General features: G+C 38.1%; 1 protein-coding gene across 2 annotated transcripts in view; it reads right to left on the reverse strand.

Annotated features, from left to right (window-relative positions):
• ZC2HC1A (zinc finger C2HC-type containing 1A) overlaps positions 1–18065 on the reverse strand; it is a 68019-nt gene extending 49954 nt beyond the window's left edge. For both annotated transcript variants that reach the window (XM_022566641.2, XM_089899026.1), the window contains exons 1-2: positions 18001–18065; positions 1022–1095 (exon numbers count right to left, since the gene is read on the reverse strand). In XM_022566641.2, coding sequence (XP_022422349.2) covers positions 1022–1095; positions 18001–18016 — 90 coding nt within the window. In that variant the 5' untranslated portion in view covers positions 18017–18065. The remainder of the gene's footprint in view (positions 1–1021; positions 1096–18000) is intronic.
• Between the last annotated feature and the right edge of the window lie 6456 nt (positions 18066–24521).

The raw sequence follows: 24521 nt of genomic DNA on the forward strand, positions 1-24521 counted from the left end.
AGAGGAGTCTGCAGTCAGGTGGACATTTTGGGTCATTAATTCCTCACTGCTTTAAAGAAAAACTGGAAACAATGAGAGGATGCAAAATAAAATGTAGCAAAACTCTAATCAGCAGACCCATACTCAAAGAAAAATCTTTATTTCACATCAAAATATTAATAAATACATATTTATATTTGAAGTTAAATAAGGCATATTGACTTTCTTATTCTCTACTTAGCTAGAGATTTTATATTAAAATCAGTTAAATGTGCTTCTATTTGTATATACTAAGCATCTAAAGAATGCATAATATATTTTAGGTGCACTTTTAACGAAAATATTTTTTCCTTTGGAATATTTCAAACATACATAAGAATTGACAGAATAGTGTAATTAGCTCCATTTACTCATCCCTGCCTCAACAATTACCAACATTTTAGCAATCTTGTTTCATCTATCCCAGCCCCAGCACTTTTTCCTGAAGTTTAAAGAAAATCCCAGACATCATAGCCTTCTGCTTCTTTAAATACATTATTTCTAACAGTATTTCTAAGAGTTTATTTTGGTTTTATTTTTGTTAATAGTCCCACAAAGGGAGAAAACACTTTAATAGTTTAACAGAGAGGAGTTCTGAAGACCAATCAAACTCTGAAGGAAACAGAGCACTCTGGAAGAATGACAAAGATGGAACTGAGGGCTTCCCTGGTGGCGCAGTGGACGGGAGTCCACCTGCCGATGCGGGGGGACGCGGGTTAGTGCCCCAGTCCGGGAGGGTCCCGCGTGCCGCGGAGCGGCTGGGCCCGTGAGCCATGGCCGCTGGGCCTGGGCGTCTGGAGCCTGTGCTCCGCAGCGGGAGGGGCCACGGCAGTGAGAGGCCCGCGTATCGCAAAAAAAAAAAAAAAAAAAAAGATGGAACTGATACTCCTGAGCAATGAATACTAGCCAGTATCTCTTTAAATTATTCCAAAGGTTCTTTTCATTGTCCTGAAGTATTAAACAATTAAAGATCTACCAAACTCCAAAAAAAAAAGGTACTCACTAATGCCACTGGAAAGAATGTTCTTCCACAAATCCTGCAAGGTAACAATTCTCCAACTTGGACACTTCCATTTTCTAAAATCGAAAAGAATGTAGTCAATATACTCAGTGGCTCAAACTGTGAAACTTCCAAATTTTAATGTCTTCACTTAGTTTCATATGTAAGTTGTCAGTTCTCGTGAAAAATGTCATGTCATTTTGAAATAAGTAACATCATCAATTAAAATGGGCAGAAGACTTAAAGTTATCAGTGGTCAAAAAGGCAAATGCCAAATACAGAATTCATACTTTAAGGAGAACCAAACTGATAATGTTGGAAATATCTGGTTTCTATTTTAACCAAATCAATTTGTCAGTCTCTTAATTTATAGGCTGTCTCTTTGTAAATTACTGAAGTTTAAAAACCAAATTTATCTGAAGGTTAAATACATTATTTATCTTCAAAGCATTAAAGAATAACATTGGTGGCTAGTGGAATGGAGAAGATGAGTAGGAAAACCCTGAGCTCACCTCCTTCCATGGGCACAACAAAGCTACAACTATTTACAGAGCAACTATCATGATGAGAACAACCTAAAGACTAGCAGAAAAGATCTTCCACAACTAAAGATATAAAGAAGGATCCACAATGAGACAAGTAAGAGAGGCAGAGACATGGTACAGTCAAGACCCACACCCACAGGTAGGCTACCCACAAACACAAGGATAATCACAATTGCAGAGGTTTTCCCCAAGGAGCAAGGAGTCCAAGCCCCACTTTGTACTCCCCAACACGGGGGGTCCTGCAATGAGAAGATGAGACCCAGGGGGCTTACTTTCGGGAGACCCAGAGGGCTGTGGGAAATAAAGACTCCGCTGTTAGAGGGCACCCAGAAAATTTACATGCTCCAAGACCCAGGGCAGAAGCAGTCATTTTAAACTGGCCTGGGGTCAGACACACATGCTGATCTTGGAGAGCCTCCCAGAGAGGAGGAGGCATGTGGGACTCACGCTGGGGACACAGACACTGATGACAGCCATTTTCTGGAGCTCATTCTACCATGAGGAATGCTCGTGCTGGCAAGAAACATTAGGGAGTCCTCCTTCTAGCTTCGTAGTGCAAGGACCCAGCCCTACCCACCAGTCAGTCTGCAACAGCCCTTGGGACCCACAGGCCAAGCAGCTAACTGTGGGGGCACAGGTTCACCCAACAGCAGGCTGGCAATGACTATAGGCACCTTGGTTCCCCCAGTCACCCAGGGACCCAGCCCTGCCACCAGAGAACCCAGGACCCAGCTCCACCCACCAGAGGGCTGGCACTAACTCCAGAACCTGGCCTCGCCCACCAATGGGAAGGCACCAATCACTGGACTCCCTTGGCCCCAGTGCTGCTGATCAGCGTGCAGACCATCTGTGAGACACCTTCAGCCAGCCACACCAGGGTCCAGCTCTGCCCACCAGTGGACCAGCACTAGCCTAGGGACCCCTAAGCCTTCACAATCAGCCACCTTGTGACCTGGCCCTACCTACCAGCAGCTGTCAGCATCCACAAAGGCAGAGTCTGACAATCAATCAGACCAGGGGCCATCCATGCCTACTAGACCACCAACAGAAATCAGCCCACCACAAAAGAAGGGCCCATGAAACCCACATAGGGGACATTCCTGGAACATAAAGCTCTGGTGACCTAAGGGAAGTGAGCTGCTGGGATGCACAGGACCTCTCCTATAAAAGACCACTTCAACAAGATCAAGAAATGTAACCAACCTACCAAATACACAGAAATAAAAACAGCAAGTTAGGCAAATGAGGTGACAGAAGAATTTGTTCCAAACAAAGGAATAAGATAAAACACCAGAATTGAAGTGGAACTAAGGAACTTACCCAATAAAGAGTTCAAGGTAATGATCATAAAAATGCTCAAAGAACTTCAGAGAAGAATGGAAAAACACAGTAAGAAGCTTAACAAAGAGTTGTAAAATATAAAGAAGAACAAAACAGAGCTGAAGACAACAATAAGTGAAATAAAAACATACTAGAAGGAATCAACAGTAGATTAGATGATATGGAGGAATGGATCAGCAAGCTGGAAGAGAGTAGTAGAAATCACTCAAGCTGAAGAGAAAAAAAAAGTTTAAAAAATGAGGACAGGGCTTCCCTGGTGGCACAGTGGTTGAGAGTCCACCTGCCGATGTAGGGGACACGGATTCATGCCCCAGTCTGGGAAGATCCCACATGCTGCGGAGCAGCTGGGCCCATGAGCCATGGCCACTGAGCCTGCGCGTCCGGAGCCTGTGCTCCGCAACGGGAGAAGCCACAGCAGTGAAAGGCCCGCGTACTGAAAAAAAAAAAAAAATGAGGACAGTTCAAGGGACCTTTGAGACAACACTAAGCATGCTAACATTTGCATTATAGGGGTTCCAAAAGGAAAAGGGGAGGCAGAAAACATATTTGAAGACATAATGGCTGAAAACTTCCCTAACCTAGGAAAGGAAACAGATATACAAGTCCAGGAAGCACAGACAGTTACAAACAGGATCTACCCAAAACCGACCACACCAAAAAACATCATAATTAAAATGGCTAAAATTAAAGACAGTATTAAAAGCAGCAAGGGAAAAGCAACTAGTTACATACAAGGGAACTTCCTTAAGTCTATTAGCTGACTTTTCAGTAGAAACCCTGCAGACCAGAAGGGAATATCATGATACATTTAAAGTGATGAAAGGAAAAAACCTACAACCAAGAATACTCTACCCAGCAAAGCTATCATTCAGAAAGATAAGATAAAGAGTCTTGCAGACGAGCAAAAGCTAAAAAGGGGCTTCCCTGGTGGCACAACGGTTAAGAATCCACCTGCCAATGCAGGGGACATGGGTTTGAGCCCTCGGCCAGTAAGATCCCACATGCCACGGAGCAACTAAGCCCGTGTGCCACAACTGCTTAGTCTGTGCTCTAGAGCCCGCAAGCCACAACTACTGAAGACCGTGCACCTAGAGCCCATGCTCCGCAACAAGAGAAGGCACTGCAATGAGAAGCCCGCGCACCACAAATAAGAGTAGCCCCTGCTTACAGTGACTAGAGAAAAGCCCGCGCACAGCAAGACCCAACACAGCCAAAAATAAAATTAAATAAATAAATTTTAAATATTAAAAGCTAAAAAAGTTCAGTACCACAAAACCAGCTTTACAAGAAATGAAAAGGCACTTCTCTAAGTGAAAAAGAAAAAGCCACAACTAGAAATATGAAAGTTACCAAAGGAAAAAATCTCATTGGTAAAAGCAAATACACTGTAAAGGTAGTAGACCAACCACTTATAAAGCTAGTAGAAAGGTTAAAAGACAAAACTAGTAAAATCTTCTATACACAAAATAAGTAAAGAAATACCCAAAAGATGTAGACTATGATGTCAAAAACATTAAACATAGAAGGGGAGTAAAAACTCAGGGTTGTTAAAATACATTCAAACTTTAAGAGGACATCACATCAACTTAAAATAATCACATATATATTGATTGCTATATATAAACCTCTGGTAACCAAACTAAAAATCTGTAACAGATACAAACACAAAAAACTGAAAGAAATCTAAACATAATATTAAAGACAGTCATCAAATCACAAGGAATGAGAGCAAAAGAAGAAGGAATAACAACAACAAAACTACAAACCAAACCTGAAAACAATTAACAAAATGGCAATAAGTACATACCTATCAACAATTACACTTAAAATGTATATGGACACAGAGTGCTCCAATCAAAAGACATAGGGTGGCTCAATGGATACAAAAACAGGACTTGTATATATGCTAATCAAGAGATTCAGTCCAGATCTAAAGGAACACACAGACTGAAAGTGAGGGAATGGACAAAGGTATTCCATGCAAACGGAAATTTAAAAGAAACCAACATAGCAATACTTATATCGGACAAAGTAGACTTTAAAACAATGACTGTAACAAGAGACAAAGTAGGACTTTACCTAATAATAAAGAGATCAATCGAAGAAAAAGCTATAACAATTGTAAATATATATGCACTCAACATAGATGCACCTAAAGACATAAAGCAAATATTAACAAACAAAAAGGGAGAAATGGACAGCAACACAATAACAGTAGGGGGCTTTAACACCCCACTTACATCAATGAACAGATCATCCAGAGAGAAAATCAATATGGAAACACTGGCCTTAAACAACACATTAGACCAGATGGTCTTAATAAATATAGAATATTCCATCCAAAAGCATCAGAATACACATTCTTTTCAAGTGCACATGGAACATTCTCCAGTATAGATCACATGGTAGGCCATAAAACAAGTCTCAGTGAATTTGAGAAGACTGAAATCATATCAAGAAACTTTTCAGGCACATGCTATGAGACCAGAAATCAACTACAAGGAAAAAAAAAAACTGCAAAAAACCCCATAAACATGTGGAACTAAACAACCAATGGGTCACTGAAGAAATCAAAGAAGAAATGAAAAAAATAACTGGAGACAAATGAAAATGAAAAACTCAATGATCCAAAATCTATAGGTTTCAGCAAAAGCAGTTCTAAGAGGGAAGTTTATAGCAATACAAACCTACCTCAGGAAACAGGAGAAATCTCAAATAAACAACTTATCCTTATACCTAAAGGAACTAGAGAAAGAAGAACAAACAGAACCCAAACTTAGTAGAAGAAATCATAAAGAATACAGCAGAAATAAATAAAATAGAGACTAAAAATAATAGAAAATGTCAATTAAAGTAAGAGCTGGTTCCTTGAAAAGCTAAACAAAATTGATAAAACTGCAGCTAAACTCATTAAGAAAAAAAGAGAGAGGGCTCAAATTAAAAAAAAATCAGAAATGGAAGTGAAGTTACACTTAATACCATGCAAATACAAAGGATCATAAGAGATTACCATGAACAATTATAGGCCAATAAAATGGACAAGTTAGAAGATATGGACAAATTCCTAGAAAAATATATGAGCACTGACTGAATCAGTGCTCATCCAGAGAGGAATGGATAAAGAAAATGACACACGTGCGCGCGTGCACACACACACACACACACACACACGAATACTACTCAGCCCTAAAAAATGAAATCTTATCATTTGTGACAAAATGGATGGAACTAGAGGGTATTATGCTACGTGAAGTAAGACAGAGAAAAACAAATACTGTATAATTTCACTTATATGTGGAATTTAAAAAACAAATGAACAAACTTAAAACAGAAACACAGTCATAGACACAAAGAACAAACAGGTAGTTGCCAAGGGAGAGGGGTTGGTGGGGGGGGAGGAAATAGGTGAGGGAGATTAAGACAAACAAACTTCCAGTTACAAAATAAATGAGTCACAGGTATGAAATGTACAGTGTGGAAAATATAGTCAATAATAATGTAATATCTTTGCATGGTGACAGATGATAACTAGACTTATCATGGTGATCATTTTGAAATGTAGAGAAGCATCGAATTACTAAATTGTGTACCAGGAACAAAAATAGTTTTGTAGTCAAATATACTTCCTAAACAAACTCATAGAAAAAGAGATCAGATTTGTGGCTACGCGGGGTGGGCGGGGGGGAGGATGGGAAACTGGACGAACATCATCAAAAGGTACAAATTTCCAGTAATGAGATAAACAAGTACTAGAGATGTAATGTACAATATGATAAAGATAATTAACACTGTTCTATGTTGTATATAAAGTTAAGAGATTGGATCCTAGGAGCTTCTCATCACAAGGAAAAAAATGTTTTTTTCCTTTTATTTTGTATCTGTATAAGATGATGGATATTCACTAAATTTATTGTGGTAATCATTTCATGATGTATATAAATCAAATCAGTATGCTGTAAACCTTAAACAGTGCTCTATGTCAATTATATATATAAAACTGGAAGAAAAAATAAGATAAAAACAGGCGCTACTGTTTGCAGATGACATGATACTATACATAGAGAATCCGAAAGATGCTACCAGAAAACTACTAGAGCTAATCAATGAATTTGGTAAAGTAGCAGGATACAAAATTAACGCACAGAAATCTCTGGCATTCCTATACACTAATGATGAAAAATCTGAAAGTGAAATCAAGAAAACACTCCCATTTACCATTGCAACAAAAAGAATAAAATATCTAGGAATAAACCTACCTAAGGAGACAAAAGACCTGTATGCAGAAAATTATAAGACACTGATGAAAGAAATTAAAGATGATACAAATAGATGGAGATATATACCACGTCCTGGGATTGGAAGAATCAACATTGTGAAAATGACTCTACTACCCAAAGCAATCTACAGATTCAATGCAATCCCTATCAAACTACCACTGGTATTTTTCACAGAACTAGAACAAAAAAATTCACAATTTGTATGGAAGCACAAAAGACCCCAAATAGCTAAAGCAATCTTGAGAACGAAAAACGGACCTGGAGGAATCAGGCTCCCTGACTTCAGATGATACTACAAAGCTACAGTAATCAAGACAGTATGGTACTGGCACAAAAACAGACAGATAGATCAATGGAACAGGATAGAAAGCCCAGAGATAAACCCACACACATATGGTCACCTTATCTTTGATAAAGGAGGCAGGAATGTACAGTGGAGAAAGGACAGCCTCTTCAATAACTGGTACTGGGAAAACTGGACAGGTACATGTAAAAGTATAAGATTAGATCACTCCCTAACACCATACACAAAAATAAGCTCAAAATGGATTAAAGGCCTAAATGTAAGGCCAGAAACTATCAAACTCTTAGAGGAAAACATAGGCAGAACACTCTATGACATAAATCACAGCAAGATCCTTTTGACCCACCTCTTAGAGAAATGGAAATAAAAGCAAAAATAAACAAGTGGGACCTAATGAAACTTCAAAGCTTTTGCACAGCAAAGGAAACCATAAACAAGACCAAAAGACAACCCTCAGAATGGGAGAAAATATCTGCAAATGAAGCAACTGACAAAGGATTAATTTCCAAAATTTACAGCTCATGCAGCTCAATATCAAAAAAACAAACAACCCAATCCAAAAATGGGCAGAAGACCTAAATAGACATTTCTCCAAAACAGATATACAGACTGCCAACAAACACATGAAAGAATGCTCAACATCATTAATCACTAGAGAAATGCAAATCAAAACTACAATGAGCTATCATCTCACACCAGTCAGAATGGCCATCATCAAAAAATCTAGAAACAATAAATGCTGGAGAAGGTGTGGAGAAAAGGGAACCCTCTTGCACTGCTGGTGGGAATGTGAATTGGTACAGCCACTATGGAGAACAGTATGGAGGTTCCTTAAAAAACTACAAATAGAACTACCATATGACCCAGCAATCCCACTACTGGACATATACCCTGAGAAAACTATAATTCAAAAAGAGTCATGTACCAAAATGTTCATTGCAGCTCTATTTACAATAGCCCGGAGATGGAAACAACCTAAGTGCCCATCATCGGATGAATGGATAAAGAAGATGTGGCACATATATACAATGGAATATTACTCAGCCATAAAAAGAAATGAAATTGAGCTATTTGTAATGAGGTGGATTGACCTAGAGTCTGTCATACAAAGTGAAGTAAGTCAGAAAGAGAAAGACAAATACCATATGCTAACACATATATATGGAATTTAAGAAAAAAAAATGTCATGAAGAACCTAGGGGTAAGACAGGACTAAAGACACAGACCTACTAGAGAATGGACTTGAGGATATGGGGAGGGGGAAGGGTAAGCTGTGACAAAGCGAGAGAGAGGCATGGACATATATACACTACCAAACGTAAGGTAGATAGCTAGTGGGAGGCAGCCGCATAGCACAGGGAGATCAGCTCGGTGCTTTGTGACCACCTAGAGGGGTGGGATAGGGAGGGTGGGAGGGAGATGCAAGAGGGAAGAGATATGGGAACATATGTATATGTATAACTGATTCACTTTGTTATAAAGCAGAAACTAACACAGCATTGTAAAGCAATTATACTCCAATAAAGATGTTTAAAAAAAGAAAAAGCAGACAAAAAAACCAGGTGCTACAATTTGGGATGATGAAAACCTTCTGGGGATGGATAGTGATGATATTTGCACAACAATGTGAATGTACTAAATACCACTGAATTGTACACTTAAAAATGGTTAAAATGGTAAATTTTATGTCTATTTTTCCACAATACGACATTTTTTTAAAGTAAAAAAAAAAAAAAAGTAAGAAATAACCCTGGAGATCAGTGAGGTGGCTTCCTGATATGATTAGGGAGTCTAGAATAAAAAGAATGTTGTCCTCCCCGACAACAGAAGTATTAGGTTTTAAGTAAAAGATCACCTAGTTACTACGCATTATGTGAATTGTTCATTAATTTATACATATAATATTATGTTAAGATTCACTGGACCAACAAATTGAGATAATCTGACCTTATGGGCACAACTGATTAAATAAGGAAGAAGTAGCTGCAACTTTTACAAAATCAGAAGTTAATGCATCTATCATGTACTTGCACCTAACAAATTTCATCACATGTACCCACACACAAACTACATTCTTTGGGATCCTACATAACTAAGTCAATTTGTCATTTTATTATCTAGCCAAACATCACACCTAAATTTATTTCCATACCTGTAATTTTCATAAAAATGATATCCTTATATCTTCTGCTGAATTTCTATTAAAATTCTTTTTATCATATGAAAGACAAGTAAAAAAACATTTTCTTTTAGAAGTAACAAACTCATGAAAAAAGTACGATTATGGACTTCATGTAATGTGTTGTTCCAAGGCATTTAGTGAGTCCACAGAAAACTTATCAGGAGAATCAAAAAAGAACGCAATCAAACAGTAACAGAAGAATTGTTTTGTTCTCTCATTCTCCAAGTACTCTACTGCACTATTTCAGTGGTAGATAGATGGAGGCCAAAGTCTGTATGGTGGCGGGTAAGCTGTGAACACTACAAAAGCAAAACTAAGATTTGCCTGATTTGTCCTTTCCAGTAGCGAAGAAGAGGTTATTTAGGGAGAGAGAGCAAAGCAACTTCATTTATCTGGATCACTTAATTCCATTAACTATCCAAAAAGTTGAAGCAGTTGCTGGATGGAATCCATTAGGTATATGACGATTAGAATGTCTTCATAACGACTGTCAAAGCGATACCACATACTGCATAATCTATTAGGCTTGCCTATTTATGGTTTTCATGTCTTCCTTTAAATTCCAAACAATATTTTAAAAATGTATCCATATAAAATGTTGAAAAGTACCACTATGTTACTTGCTTAAAAGTATATTTCAGTATTTCCTTGTTAAATAGATAACAAAGCAAAATCTTATAAAAAATTAACTATTGAGAAAAATCAATTCAACACATGGAAATAATGTGTCTACTTGAATACCTACTATCAATACTGGCGAAGCATGTACCAAGTAACAGTGACACAAGGGTGGAGTCACACAATCTTTGCTTCATAAAGCCAACAGTCTACATGATTTACTTCTTCACTATATCTAAGAGCCAAATCAACTTCCTTTTTTTTAAATACAAAAGCTTAAAACTTAATATAACAGCAATTAGAATACTAACATAAAGTAAAATCCAACTCCTGGGATTAATTCCTACAGGTCATCAAACATGTTCAGATTGTCTTTAAAGGAAAAGAAAATTATTATCGCTACACGGCATAAAAAAGAGAAAACGGCATAAAAAAGAGAAAACAGCATTAAAGAGAAAACATTTAAAAACAATTATCACAAAAAAATTTTTAAGTTATTACTTTATTCAAAATAAAATAAATAAATAAATTTACAGTTTCCTCTTATAGAGTATAGCCCTATAATCCACAAAATATGTCATGTGTGTTGGTATCAACATCCCCTGAAAAGAACTTCTACCCACAGGTAATGATAAGCAGCTTAGGGTTTAGAGTCACACCACCACATTTTGTTCTAATGGCATTCATGAAAAGACACGAGAGTGTATTAGAAAAGGCACTGGAATTTGTCTCATACTGTCTAAGTTCACATCCCAGCTCTGTCGCTTAGAGCTATGACTTGCTGGGCAAGGTATTTAACCTAAGGTTCACATTCCTCTTGCATAAAATAAGAAAGTTAGATTAAATGAACTATGTGGCCCGCTTCTACCTCTATTATGCCATAATAAATATAGCATATTTATTTAATAAAATCTACCTTAAGACCACATTAATAAGAAAAGTAAATGATGATAAGACACCTCCCTTACTGATGTTATATTTTAAAAAAAAAAGTTGGTCACATATAAGAATGATTAAACCAATTGTGGACCGTAGAATGAATGTTTCAGGTAGTGTGCAGGGTGCTGAGGAAATCACTTCCACTTGTCTGTATATAGAACTGAGAATCTGTGAGGACCTATAGCAAAGAACATGATGTCTCTCTCCTTGTTGGAAAAGTTTTCACTATATGAACTACAAGAAAATGTATGACTAATCATATAGGTAGCCTGAAGTTTAACATCTGTTAAATGAAGATAACGTCCGCTCAATCTATTTTAAAATTTAAGAGGATCAACTGAGATCTTATATATAAAAATGTTTCACAACCAATGAAATAAAAAATACTACTCTCCAGGGCATGCAGGCAAACTCCACTACTTTCTCCTGAGTGGCGAATGCTAGAGAATTGTGCGGCTTATATAAATACAGTAGAGAGAGATGATATTCACTGTTGAAAGAAGCACTCAAACTGATGGACAGAACCAAGTGAATAAGTATTTAATATTCTAAAATTTTAAAGAAGCCAACCTCTCCTTACAAAATTTATCCTGTACATACTGTTGATTCTGTTATGAGTTACTGTATTGAGTAATTTCAAAATCTGCACGATAATAAGACTTAAAATGGTATCTTCATATAATACTATTATACAGGTGATGTGAAATAATTTGCTCTTATCTAAAATAGTTATGACATTCTAAAAATGTATATACTTAAGAGATAGTAGAGAACATTTCCAAAAGAAAAATCTTGGAAATCAAGAACAATTCTGGGCTCTGTGTTTCATGTCTATTCCTGCACCACTGGTCACTGCTTATCTGAAACCAACCTCTAAAACTCAACAAACCTCTCTTTTGAAGTACACGGCACCTGTTTTACTACTTTCTTCCTACAATCCTTTTTTAAAACCGAATTACTTCCAGGTCAACAATCTCTAATATCTCACAAGATATTCCTTTTCAGCTCATTCTAGATTTCAACGTTTCAACATTCATGCTTAACCTACTCAGCACGCATCCTTCACCCTCCACTCCACTTTAGTGGCCTGCACTCCAGTTCAGCATAAAACAACCACTGCTGAAACAACTTAGAATGATCCACCTCTGGACTCTTAAAATACACAAGCTCCCTCCGGAACCACAGGCTTCTACCATCTACCTCTAAATCACTTTCTTGATCTCAGAGTGACTTGCATTTTCTTGATAACCCATTCCTGACTGCACTTCCCTTCCTATCCAGTCTGAACCTGACTAGTCATTTCCACTACTTCTACCAAGCACCCTCAAATCCTTTGCTCATGGTCAAATGTTTGGAAAATGCTAAATTAAACAAACAGGTTTTCTTAGAACAGAACTTCCTCAGTCTTAAAAAAAAAAAAAAGACAGAGAAAGATTTAGTATGCTGTTATTTCCCCAACAGAAATCCTTTCTGCCCCTAAAAGGTATTTAGGACTGATGCCCCAAGTATCATATTTTTTGAAACACTGGCTTACATTTACTGACTAGCTCCTCTCTACCTCTCATTCTCCCCCTATCTGAACTGCAGGCAAGCTTTATCAGGATTATACACTATATTAAAATAGACCCATCTGTTGATTCAACAAGTATTTATTGAGCACCTAGCATGAGACAGGAACTGTTCTAGGAGTTAGGCAAACAGTGATAAAAAAACAAAGACCCTGATCTTATGGAGCTTCTATTCTTTGGGGGAAAAAAAAATCACTTTTTTTCACTACCTGACATTTTATATATTTTGTTATGTGTGTGTTTGAGAAGTGGCTAAGAAAGCTTCTTTAATAAGGAGGCATTATGTGCTCTAGAGCCCACGAGCTACGACTACTGAAGCCCACGCGCCTAGAGCCCGTGCTCCGCAACAAGAGAAGCCACCGCAATGAGAAGCCCGCGCACCACAAGGAAGAGTAGACCCCGCTCACCGCAACTAGAGAAAGCCCGCGAGCAGCAAGGAAAACCCAAAGCAGCCCAAAATAAAATAAATAAATAAGTTTATTTTACAAAATTATATGTACTTTGTTTCCTACCAATTCAGAGTGTACATTTTTGTATGACTATAAAACATGGAGAAATTGATGGTGTATTTATCTGACCACAAAGAAAACTTTTTAAAACTTTTTGAAAGGTAGACTACTCATAGAACACACAAAATTAAAAGTAAATAAAAACTAATGACTAAAAACATCTTAACCAAAAAAAAATCTTAACATTTTGGAAGTTAAGGAACACTCTCATAAATAACCTCTGAATCAGAGAGAAATTTTAAACTGAAATTACATACTATCTAGAAAGCATGGAAACGAGAATACTTCACATTTAACACTTTATATTAAACCAACTGAGTTTATATTCAGGGAACAATGCATAGACTCAAATTCCTTCATGTTTGAAGAAATTTGAAAATGAAGTAATTTAGACTCACTGTTAAAAAAAAAAATGAGGCATTAGAGTAAAGACCTTAAGAAACAGAGGCAACTGATCACTGTTAATCTATTAATTGTCAAACTGAAAGCGCTATTTTGAGTCGTCACCTTACTGGACCTTTCTACATCATGAGGCTCTGCTGATCAATCCCTTCTGCCTTTAAAGTCCTTTCTCTCTTGGCTTCAATGGTATTTCTCTCTCCTAAGCCCAAGTTTTTCATATTTCACAACTAAGAAGAGTTTGACCTAGTTAGTACTTAGATCTCCAGGAATACCAGGTGCTATAGGCTTTTTCTAGCATATTCATTACTCAGTAAATATTTGTTCTCCCCGAATTCCCTTTCTTGACAATTTTAAACCTTTTTAAAGACTGTTCTCCACTCCAACTTCCTTTCTTGCTCAACCCTAAAGCATCAGTCCCTCACAAGTTTTTTTCTTTGTTTTGTTAAATGTATCTTTCCTGGGCAAACACATCCACTTGCTGTCACTTATATGCTGATGACTACTAAGCTAAAAACTCCAGATAGATATTTACAAGTAGCTATAAAACTTTTCCACCAGATATGCCCCAAGTACCTTACAAACACAACACTTCTAAAGCCAAAATCATTACCTCATCTTCCAAACTTGTCTTTCTCTTGGTTAAAGATCTTAATGTTAACTCTAATTCCAAGCTAGAAAGCTGCTTTAGCTTTGATTCCCTTTCCCTCTCACTTCGAGCAGTTCTATTTCATGTTTCCATCTCAGAAATATCTTCTAAATCTATACCCCTTTTAATTTCTGCTACTTTTGCCTTACTTCAAATCCTTATCACATATATGTATTTCCAGCCTCTCCCTTCCCCAATCTGTCCTGCTGCCATAATTATCTAGTGAGATTGCCCACAGTCCCTTCCAAGCCTGCTACGTTTTACCTATACTGAACCACTCTCAAGGTCCAAACACATGTCCTGTGATTTTATCCATCCAACAAACAAGTACAGGAGGGGGCCTCCTATGTACTAGGCGGCTTGCCAAATGCTTTATACATGTTTTCATCATTAAATTCTTAATATAGTTCAGGTAGATTGGTATTTAGTAGCTCCATTTTTTATAGCTGAGGAAACTGAGGTTCAGATTAACCAAATCACAGAGCTAAAAACAAAACAAAGAATCCAAACACAGACCTGTCCAATACGTTGACTATTAAAATAACCTAGCATCAGATTCAGCACACACACAAAAAATGAATCTAGATAAATTAACAAAGCTGAAGAATTATTCAGTTAAACCATTGCTTAGATTAGGGAAAAACAAAACAAAAAACCCTAATGGGACAGCATGGCTGTCTTCAACTACATCAAGAGCTACATTAGAAAAGAGCAATCAGACTTCTAATCAAGTTTTAGAGGGCAGTACACTAAGATCTACTAATTTTAGCAGTCCAAAAGAGGAATAGGCAGCTTGATCTCTGTCATATTTGTTAATAACTGCTTATCAAGATATTATGAAAGGAATGAAAATAATATGGATAAAATCTGCTTAGGGTTTTTCATCTCTCCATTTTACAGATGAAAAGCTTATGAGAGACTGAACTCTCCCAAATCTAGAAATACTTCTATTGCCTTTAGACATACCTATAGGGCACGAGCTTTAGGTGAAAAGGAATTAAAGGCTTTACTCTAATTGCACACAATGCAGAAGTGCTCAGATACAGAGTATACAAAATCATGAGCAACAATTTAATATTTGATTTTGAAATACAGTGCTCAACCTAACAGCTCAACTCCTGACAATCCAGGAAATATAAAAGTCCCAGAAAGACCAAAAATGATGTAAGCGATATATGATCTACATGCAAGTTATTTTAAAAATAAAGAGTATGATAATCTTCAATAAAATTTTTCAGGGGTCCGTATATTTTCTGGTTTTACAATCAAGATTAGTCTGCTAACTGGCTTCAACTAAAAACATGGGTCTAATGCCAAGCAGTATAATATTTGTTCAGTTACTATGATATATATTAAGCAAACTCTTAAAGATTTTCTACTGTAATATAATGTTCATTAGACACCTTCAAAGTGCTAGGTTTTAATTTCCAATAGGGAAGAACTATCTTAACTATCACTGTACCAATGTATCACTGTTTATTAAACGAAGGCATAGATGAATGAATGAATGAATGGTAACCTTGAGACTCAAAGTTCATCTTTATAAAGTATGACCTAACAAGGACTAATTTTAAAAAAGGAGTAAAAGAAAGGCACTAACTTCAACAAAAGACTCTTAGAGCTTTTATTTTATTAAAATAAAAAATTTTATTTCATTACTATTTGAAGTTACCAATATTCAACTGTTTGGGCCTACAAGAATAATTTCATATATTTTAACCTAATTCATTACAATTAAACACATCATAGTTAATGACAGCAACTTATTTTGTTTAAAAAAAAATGAGTAAAGAACAAGTACCGTTTAACATGAAACATCACAAGCTGGCCCCCTAAAACACGCCCGCGATAACATACCATATTACACCAGAATTCATGTTTTCCTCCACCCATGTAATTGAGTATTATAATAGGTTTTCATTATATTTTAAAAGCATCCTTGGTAAGATTTCAATAGTAATGTCTTAGCACTGCTAAAATATGAGATTCCCTAAAACGTAGGCTCCATGAGAACAGGGCTTTGAATTTTTATTTTTTTCTGCATCCCCAGAGCCTCTCATAGATAGTCATTTATCTAATAAGAAATATTTACTGAATACCTACTTTGTGTCAGACACTGTTTTAGATGCTTAGAATACATAAATGAAAAATCAGATGAAGATCTTTGCCTCAATTATAAATGTTGAATAAAATAATAGAAATCTGCAGAAAAACAACTATTCTAAAGCACTTTATGTATATTATGATAATTTCATGAGAATTCCAGGACCCATGATCCTACCCACTATGCTATAATACCACGTTTGAAAATTTATTTTAAAAAAATAAAATAAAAGCTGCCTCCAGGAGTTCTCTAAACAAAAGTATCTTGAGTAAGGAATACTTTCATTACAATTCCTATTTCATGGAAACTTGAGTGATCTGCCTAAAATTAAACAAGCAAAGAACAAGAACTTCATTTGTCGTAGTATACTGCAGCAGCTCACAAGTGGAAAAATCATCAGAATTCTTGATTATCTATCATCCTCAAGGTGTTTACTATGACAGCTTCGCCTAGGAGCAAAAGCATGAAATACTATCACACTCATTATTGCATTTGTTTTTCGGTGACCCTAGGTCACTGTAGACAGTCATCAGTTATTACTTTTCCTTTCATAACACAACCTGAAACAATTTACTCTCTAGCGTGCAACAATACACAGGACTCAGTGCCTCTCTTTATTAATTCCACCTGAATCTATGTAAATTAAGAGGGGGAAAAAAATCAAGGCTAAATCAAGACAATAGGATCTGGCAATTCTGCAGGCTTATTCTTCATCAGAAGGATTGACCACAATTTGAAAAGGAATTTTGACACCGTTGTTGCTAATGCTAGCTGGGTTTTCTTCCCCCCTTTGTTGTTTTTAAGCGAATGCTGTATTACACAAGATAAAATGGGTAAAGAGAATAGAGAAGTGAAAGAATTGGGAACAAAGCAAAATGTGGAGTCGTGGTTACAGCACAAAGATAAACCTAAAGATAACGAATCAATGCTGGCTCTTCCTTACAGAGTCCTCGTGAATAAACCCTTAAATCCTGCGGTTAATCTATTGTCCCGGCTCTAAAGCTGATCAGTGACACTTCCTTGGGAGATGCTCTTGGCATCGCTCCCACAGAAGATGCTGTAGAAATGGAAAAACGGTTACCTAGGGAAACCAAGGAAGTGGCCAAGAAAAGTATCAGAAGCTCGAGGTTGGAGACACACCACGGGCCTCCAGCAAAGGCTGGCGGTGGGGAGGCGGTAGACATTAACGGAGAGTCCACTTTGCAAGGAAAATAAAATCTGGCCGGAGGCTGTGATTACCAACAGGACCCTCAGGGAGTCAGGCAAGACCAGAAAATGGTAGGAAGGGATTTGCAGGCGTTTACCAGCATCAGGCCCGGGGTGGGGAAGCGTCAGGTGAAGACTGTTTGAGGAGGGGCAGCCTGAGGATCATTAACTCGACCGCGCTGGGGCTGCAGGGCGCCCGCCTGCTCCCCGGGCCTCCGAGGAGCGGCGGGGTCCATCTCTCCGGACCTGCCCTGGCCTCCCCGGTACCGAGGTCCAGGGCAGCCCCTCCTGCCAGCCACCCCACCCCCAGACGCCCGGCCCGCATCCCTTCACCTCCTCACCTTCCAGTGACTCCATGGCGCCACCGCCTCGAGCTCCGCCAGACTCCTCCAACTGCACCACGCCGCCGCCGCCGCCGCCGCCGCCGCCGCCGCCGCCGCCGCCGCGCAGCTCGGGCTGTAGCAACCCGGCCGCGCCTCCCACCCGCTAATATTCCGAGCGCCTATTGGTCCGGAGCTGAAGGGGCGGAGCTACTGAGGGGCGGAGCCTCGGGGTGGAGTTTCTCCCGCTGCCGCTGCACAGCTGGCTCTCGGCGCTAGGCTTTCGCGGTAGTCCTCCGAGTAATCCTAGAGCGGTTCGGTTTGCCTCCTGCCGTCCCACGGCGCCTTTGTTCGATTCCAGCCTTGTTTTCTTCACGCCTTATCCTCCTGTTTAGAATATCTCAGCACCTTAGGGTTCCCGTCCGCAGTCCCCTCGGTCAGTGCAGTTCTGAATTCCCGTCTGTCCCTCTCTGAGGACTTGAAGCAAACAAGCAGAGCCCACGTCCTACACACTACTGAGCAGCACCCTCTCTGTTACCCGCTATTGTCACACTTTATCTGAGTGTATTCCCTAGACTTTATCTTTACACACAGATTTATGAGTTAAGGGACCTTCTTCCTGCAGAAACCATACTTTCTAACTGGGATTGTAGAACTGAGATTCCTCTCATTACTTAGAAACAATTTCCTCAGCATGAAAGCTTGGGCCAAAAAGAGGTGAAACCCAGCCCTCCCTTCATCTTCAGCTACTCTTGGCCTCCCCTGGCCCCAGATTTGATCATTCTTGAACTAAAATAGAATGCAGGTCTCCCAGCTGATGAGGTAACATCAAAACTATGCTTGATCAGGAAGTTTAAGGCAGGAACGAACCTATACATGACAGAACGAAGCCTGTTTCTGTGAAAACCTCTTGGGAATGAAGGTAACTTCAAAACTAGCTAAAACCTCTGCTTAACAGTCTAACACATTTCACCAGAACTAAATGTCTTTGGAAATTTGATTTAGCAGTGATAAGCAAGCCATATCGTCAGGTAACTCCAGTATACCTCTCGGCAAGTTATCAGTATTAATGTAATTTCCATAACAAATCTTATATTAATTTTCTTATTAATCTGTTCAGTTACAAAGTTTTGGCATCATATCTAACTTTGTCTACCGTTAGAAGTATGTATCTTACGAACCAGTAGCCTTTATGAAGCGAGAGTTCTGCTTTCCACTCCAATGATGGCATTATCAACAAGTAAACAAGCACTTGAGGGCAGCACCACCTCTTATTGGGAAGATGATCTAAGTATATTTGAATGTGGTGCAGTCCATCTCTTATATGGAATCATGAGACAGCCCTGTCTCAACTCCTCCCCTACCCCTGGTTCTGCCCTGGCTCTTTTGTTCCTCTGAGATCTGAGATCCTAGACCTAATGGGCCAGCCCACAGCCTTTCCTGCCACTTAGTCATCCTGGACTGAGTATGGAAAGGTCCTTTCTCCTTGGTGCTGCTAAGGCTGAAGTGAGAATCATGGGGGCATTGAAGTGCTTTAAAAGAGCACTGAGAAGTAAAAAAGCACACTTGGAAGAAAAACCAAAAATAAACAATTTACTTTACAAATCACAAATTCTTGAAGTCAAGCCAAAAAATGGAGTTGGCTGATACACACCCTATTGGGCATAAATGCTCTAGTAACAGCAAAAACAATAATAAGGATAATAGTAACAATTAAAAAAAATCATATTAGGCATGTTTTAGGTCCTTTTCATATATTCACTTATTTATTCTTCAAAACAGCTCTACCAAGTAGATACTATAATTTTCTTTTTTTTTTTTTTTTTTTTTTGCGGTATGCAGGCCTCTCACTGCTGTGGCCTCTCCTGTTACAGAGCACAGGCTCCGGACGCGCAGGCTCAGCGGCCATGGCTCACGGTCCTAGCCGCTCCGCGGCATGTGGGATCTTCCCAGACCGGGGCACGAACCTGTGTCCCCTTGCATCGGCAGGCGGACTCTCAACCACTGTGCCACCAGGGAAGCCCTATAACTTTCATTTTTGAGAATTAAAGTCTTCGATTTCTAGATGTCTCAGAGAGATTAATTTTTTTGCTAATATTTTATACTCTTAGTGAATGGTAGCTTGGATTTAAACTCTAGTCTGTCTGAATACCTGTGACAATTTCATGGGACTCCTCACTTCCCTTCCTCCTCACATTGCTTTCTAATTATCTTAAATGTAAATCCAAATATTCAGATTCATTGTTTAAGGTGTATTTGTGTAGGCATTACTCCTGTGAACCTTAATTCTTTAAAATGTGCCTGTCAATCTCTACAGGTAATGGTCTCTCAACACTTTTATGCTCCAGCTACCCTGGCTTCTTCAGCTTTTCCTGGTCCTGATACCTGGGTGAAGAGGACAATTTCTTACTGCCTTCCTAAGTTCCTTCCTCTATCTCTTACATGCCTGGCCTGAGAGTCTCTTTGGTCTTGATGCTTTCCTCTGGCTTTTCTTCCTCTTGATCTATTCCATTTTTCTGATGCATTCATTCAACAAATATTTGTTGAGTACCTACTATGTTTCAGGCGCATTTCATTACTATCCAGTTACTAACATGAATGAAGCTCAGTTTCTTCTCTATGTTCCTAAGCTTTTATCTGTTCATAATTTTCTTTTGCTCTCCAGTGATCTTTTAAGCTAATGGTAACATTCATAGAGGAATATGAATTAGAGATCTTCCCACCTCCCTATCATACAAAAAAGAAAGGAAAGGTTCAGAGATGTTTGCTGACTCGATCCAGATTACAAAACTACTAAGTAGCTGAAACAGATATTGCATGCTTGTCTGATTACATCATATCCCTGATTCTTTACACTTTGCAATACTTTCCCTTCAACCACCATTCCCTGGAGCCCATCCACATCTCATTTGCACCCTCCAAAGGGCTGAGCAAGCTGCTTATATCTTCTTGTTTCAAAGCTCCAACCTCCTGTTGGATCTTACACAAAGATCAATTTCCCTTTCAGAGACATCCTTTGGCCCTCATTCAAATCATTTTCAGAACACAGCTAAATGAGATTCTGAATCTCAGTGAAAAACCAACTCATTTTCTAAACCCACTCTGTAAGGTTTTTTTTTCCCTCCACAGTCTCCAGGGGACTGACCCACCACAATTTAATATATAAAAATTTATTTATACATTTGGCAATCATAACAAAAATTATAGTTTTCATCAAAATCAAAAGAGACATATTTTCCTTAAAAATGGGGAGAAGGGGCCGAACAAGTGTTCTAGACTGAGGAACCATATTCTGAGTTAGGTCTTATTAGTTTTATTTTGTAGATTGAAGCAAAACAAAATCTTTAAGTGTTCAAGGACAAAATAATGATAGTCCTGAACAAGGAAACACTAAAAAAAGGAAAAAGAGAGGATCCTAAAGTAAGCTTTATTGCCTTCATTGATTGGAGGGTTACTCCGTTCACAGTGTGGTAGTGATTATTCTACCTCTTTCTCCTCTAGTTCCAGAAAGAACTCCAATTCCTTAAGGAGCCTCTATTCTCCTCCACTTTCAAAACTAATTCCCAGCTGCAAAATGATGAATTTTTTAAACCTTCAGTTATGATCCCATCTATCTGTCTCTTGCCACCACAATTCCAAATCTCAGATGAAAATCTATTAGTTCAAATACTTATTGAGATACTCCTACATATGTAACACTGTTCTAGGCACAACAAGGAGCTCCAAAGTAGTGTCTTTGGTCTCTAGGAAGTTAACATCTAGTAAAGGAAGCCTGGGCAAGACATAATACAGAACAATAGAGGACAATATATGCAATGGATTAGTAAGTCTTAGATGTTGTGGTACAGCTTATAAGAGTAATTGGTTTTAAGTAAATATTCATTTAGAGATTCACCTATGCTGCTGTATATAACACTAGTTTATTGCTTCCGAATGCTGAAAAGTATTTTACCATATGTTACACCACAGTTTATTTTCTCATTCCTGCAGTGAAGGGCACCCAGCTGCCTCTAACCGGCTGCTACAATGAACATCTTTGTGACTGTCCCCTTATGAACCTGGGCTCAAGTTCCTCTGGGATGCATCCCTGGAATGGATTACTGGGCCATATTCATTTCCAGTAAGTATGCCCAGACTGTTCTCTGCAATGTCTGTACCAGCGTACACTGCCATCAGCAGCGTGTAAGACTGCCCATCTTCCTATATCTCATTAACACCTGGCTTAGCTCTAATTTTTGCCAGTCTGCTGGGAATCACGAGTTGGGAATCTCTTCATAAACTTGCTGATTCAGATTTGCCTTTCAATGAATTGCCTAGTTTTATCCATATTTTATATTGTGATCTCATCTTTTTGTTATGGATTTTTAAATTCCTTGTATATTCTAGATATTAACTTCTTGCTGATTTTGATTAGTTTAAAAATCTTTTTCTAGTTTGTCAAATATCTGATAACTTTGTCTATGATCTCTGTCATTGAATAGAAATCCTTAACTTTAATTTTGTCAAGTCCATCAATATATTTTCTTTATGATTTTTTATTAAAGTTCTCTTCACCTCTAGATTATGAGGGTATTTGTTTACATGTTTTTCTGTTAGTGAAGCCAAACCAAATCCTAAGAAAATGGAGATAATTTAGATTCAAACTGGAGAGGACAACAAAAACATTTTTTTCTAGTGTCTTTTGTGTTATGGGGTAACTCTAAAAATTCAAATAAGAACCAATGCCCAGAATGTTTTGAGACGTTGTGAATTTCAGCTTTATCCAATTTTGCCTATTGTCGCCAGGAAAGCAAAATGTTTTTAGGTGCTCCTTTTCACACCTGGAGGAAGAAAAACAGAAAAAAAAAAAGTGAAAAATATTGAGTCCTTCCCCCTTGCTTTATTATTAATCATAGCAGCTTCTCACAGGCTTTAAAAGAGTTTCCCTTAAAATGCTGTATAGTATTGCAATTAAATATTATATAAATATTATATAACGTTGATGATGTCATCACCACTATAAATCCACTAAATGAACACCCTGGCACTTCTTTATGATTTTAAAAGCCTTATGGCTCTGTTTCTTTTTTTTTTTTTTTTTTTTTGGCTCTGTTTCTTCAAACAAGTATTAGGTACTATAGTTTTTGCAGCTACCTTTTAATGGAAACAGCTATATAAGAATTCACCCTATAAACATATACTAATTACTAATATAATTGATTACTTGGTTTTGCCTAAAGAACTAACAGGTAAAAGTGAAAAACTAAAGCTCTAATTTCCATCATGGATACACATGTTATTAGAATTATCTGCCATTAACTATTTATACAAATGCCCACATTTGTAACCCTGTCTTTCTAGAAAAGTTGCTTTTTACAGTTTTACAATGAAAGTATATTATTCTATTTACTTACTTGCTACTTAGAATGCATACCAAAAGTGTAAGTTTGGTATATTGTTGATCTACTTTTGTCATATGAATCCAACAATTGTTTGCTTGCTGTTTCCAAGAAACAGAGTTGCTTAAGCCTATTCACATTTATGTTTCTTAGCAGCTGACAGATAATCAACAAAACAGAAATAAGAATCTTCTCTGGCTCTGTTTTCAAAACATAATAAAATGTATGTTTTCATAAGAAAGAGAAATTACATATAATAAAATATTAGTATTCGTAGGAATTTAATTTACATATAATTCAAGGAACAGCAGTTTTCAGAGCATTTGAATACTATAAAAGACCGTATGGGGCTTCCCTGGTGGCGCAGTGGTTGAGAATCTGCCTGCTAATGCAGGGGACACGGGTTCGAGCCCTGGTCTGGGAGGATCCCACACGCCGCGGAGCAACTAGGCCTGTGAGCCACAACTACTGAGCCTGCGCTTCTGGAGCCTGTGCTCCGCAATAAGAGAGGCTGCGAGAGTGAGAGGCCCGCGCACCGCGATGAAGGGTGGCCCCCGCTTCCCACAACTAGAGAAAGCCCTTGCACAGAAACGAAGACCCAACACAGCAAAAATAAATAAATTAATTAATAATGTTGGCTGATAACCCATAGCTACTTCCTTCCCCTGAAAGGTTATGGCCTCATCATCAGGGAGCAGCCCACAGCCAGTGACTGACTGACTCTGGGGTACAACAGGCTAACCTTTGACTCGAGGTGGACTGAGGCCAGTCTTCAGATAAGACCACATCCTTTCTTACCTTTCTTCTTCCCTACTGCCCTACCTGCTTCCTTCACTCAAGGGGAGTCATCTCTAACAAACCGCTGCCTCAAGAATCTCCCTCTCCATCCTTGCTTATAGGGAACCTGACCTAAGATCCCTTTATAGATAAATAGTAATGCCAATTTAATGACCTAGTGCTATTATTAAAAGTTACTGCATCCCATGCCCAGTAGTAATTGAGTTGATAAGAACTATATATAATACCAACTATTTATTCAGTGCTTTTGATAATTCTCTACATTTTTGTAGGATGTTGTTTTAGAGACACTTGGTTTAATATTTCAGTCAATGGTATTCAGTACATACTTGCTAAATGATATGAATAGATATGAGTGAATGGTGT

This window comes from Delphinapterus leucas, chromosome 17 (genome assembly GCF_059928025.1).
Source record: "Delphinapterus leucas isolate spDelLeu-1000000601 "Yukka" chromosome 17, BTC_Dleu_Yukka2, whole genome shotgun sequence".
Classification (NCBI taxonomy): Eukaryota; Metazoa; Chordata; class Mammalia; order Artiodactyla; family Monodontidae; genus Delphinapterus; species Delphinapterus leucas.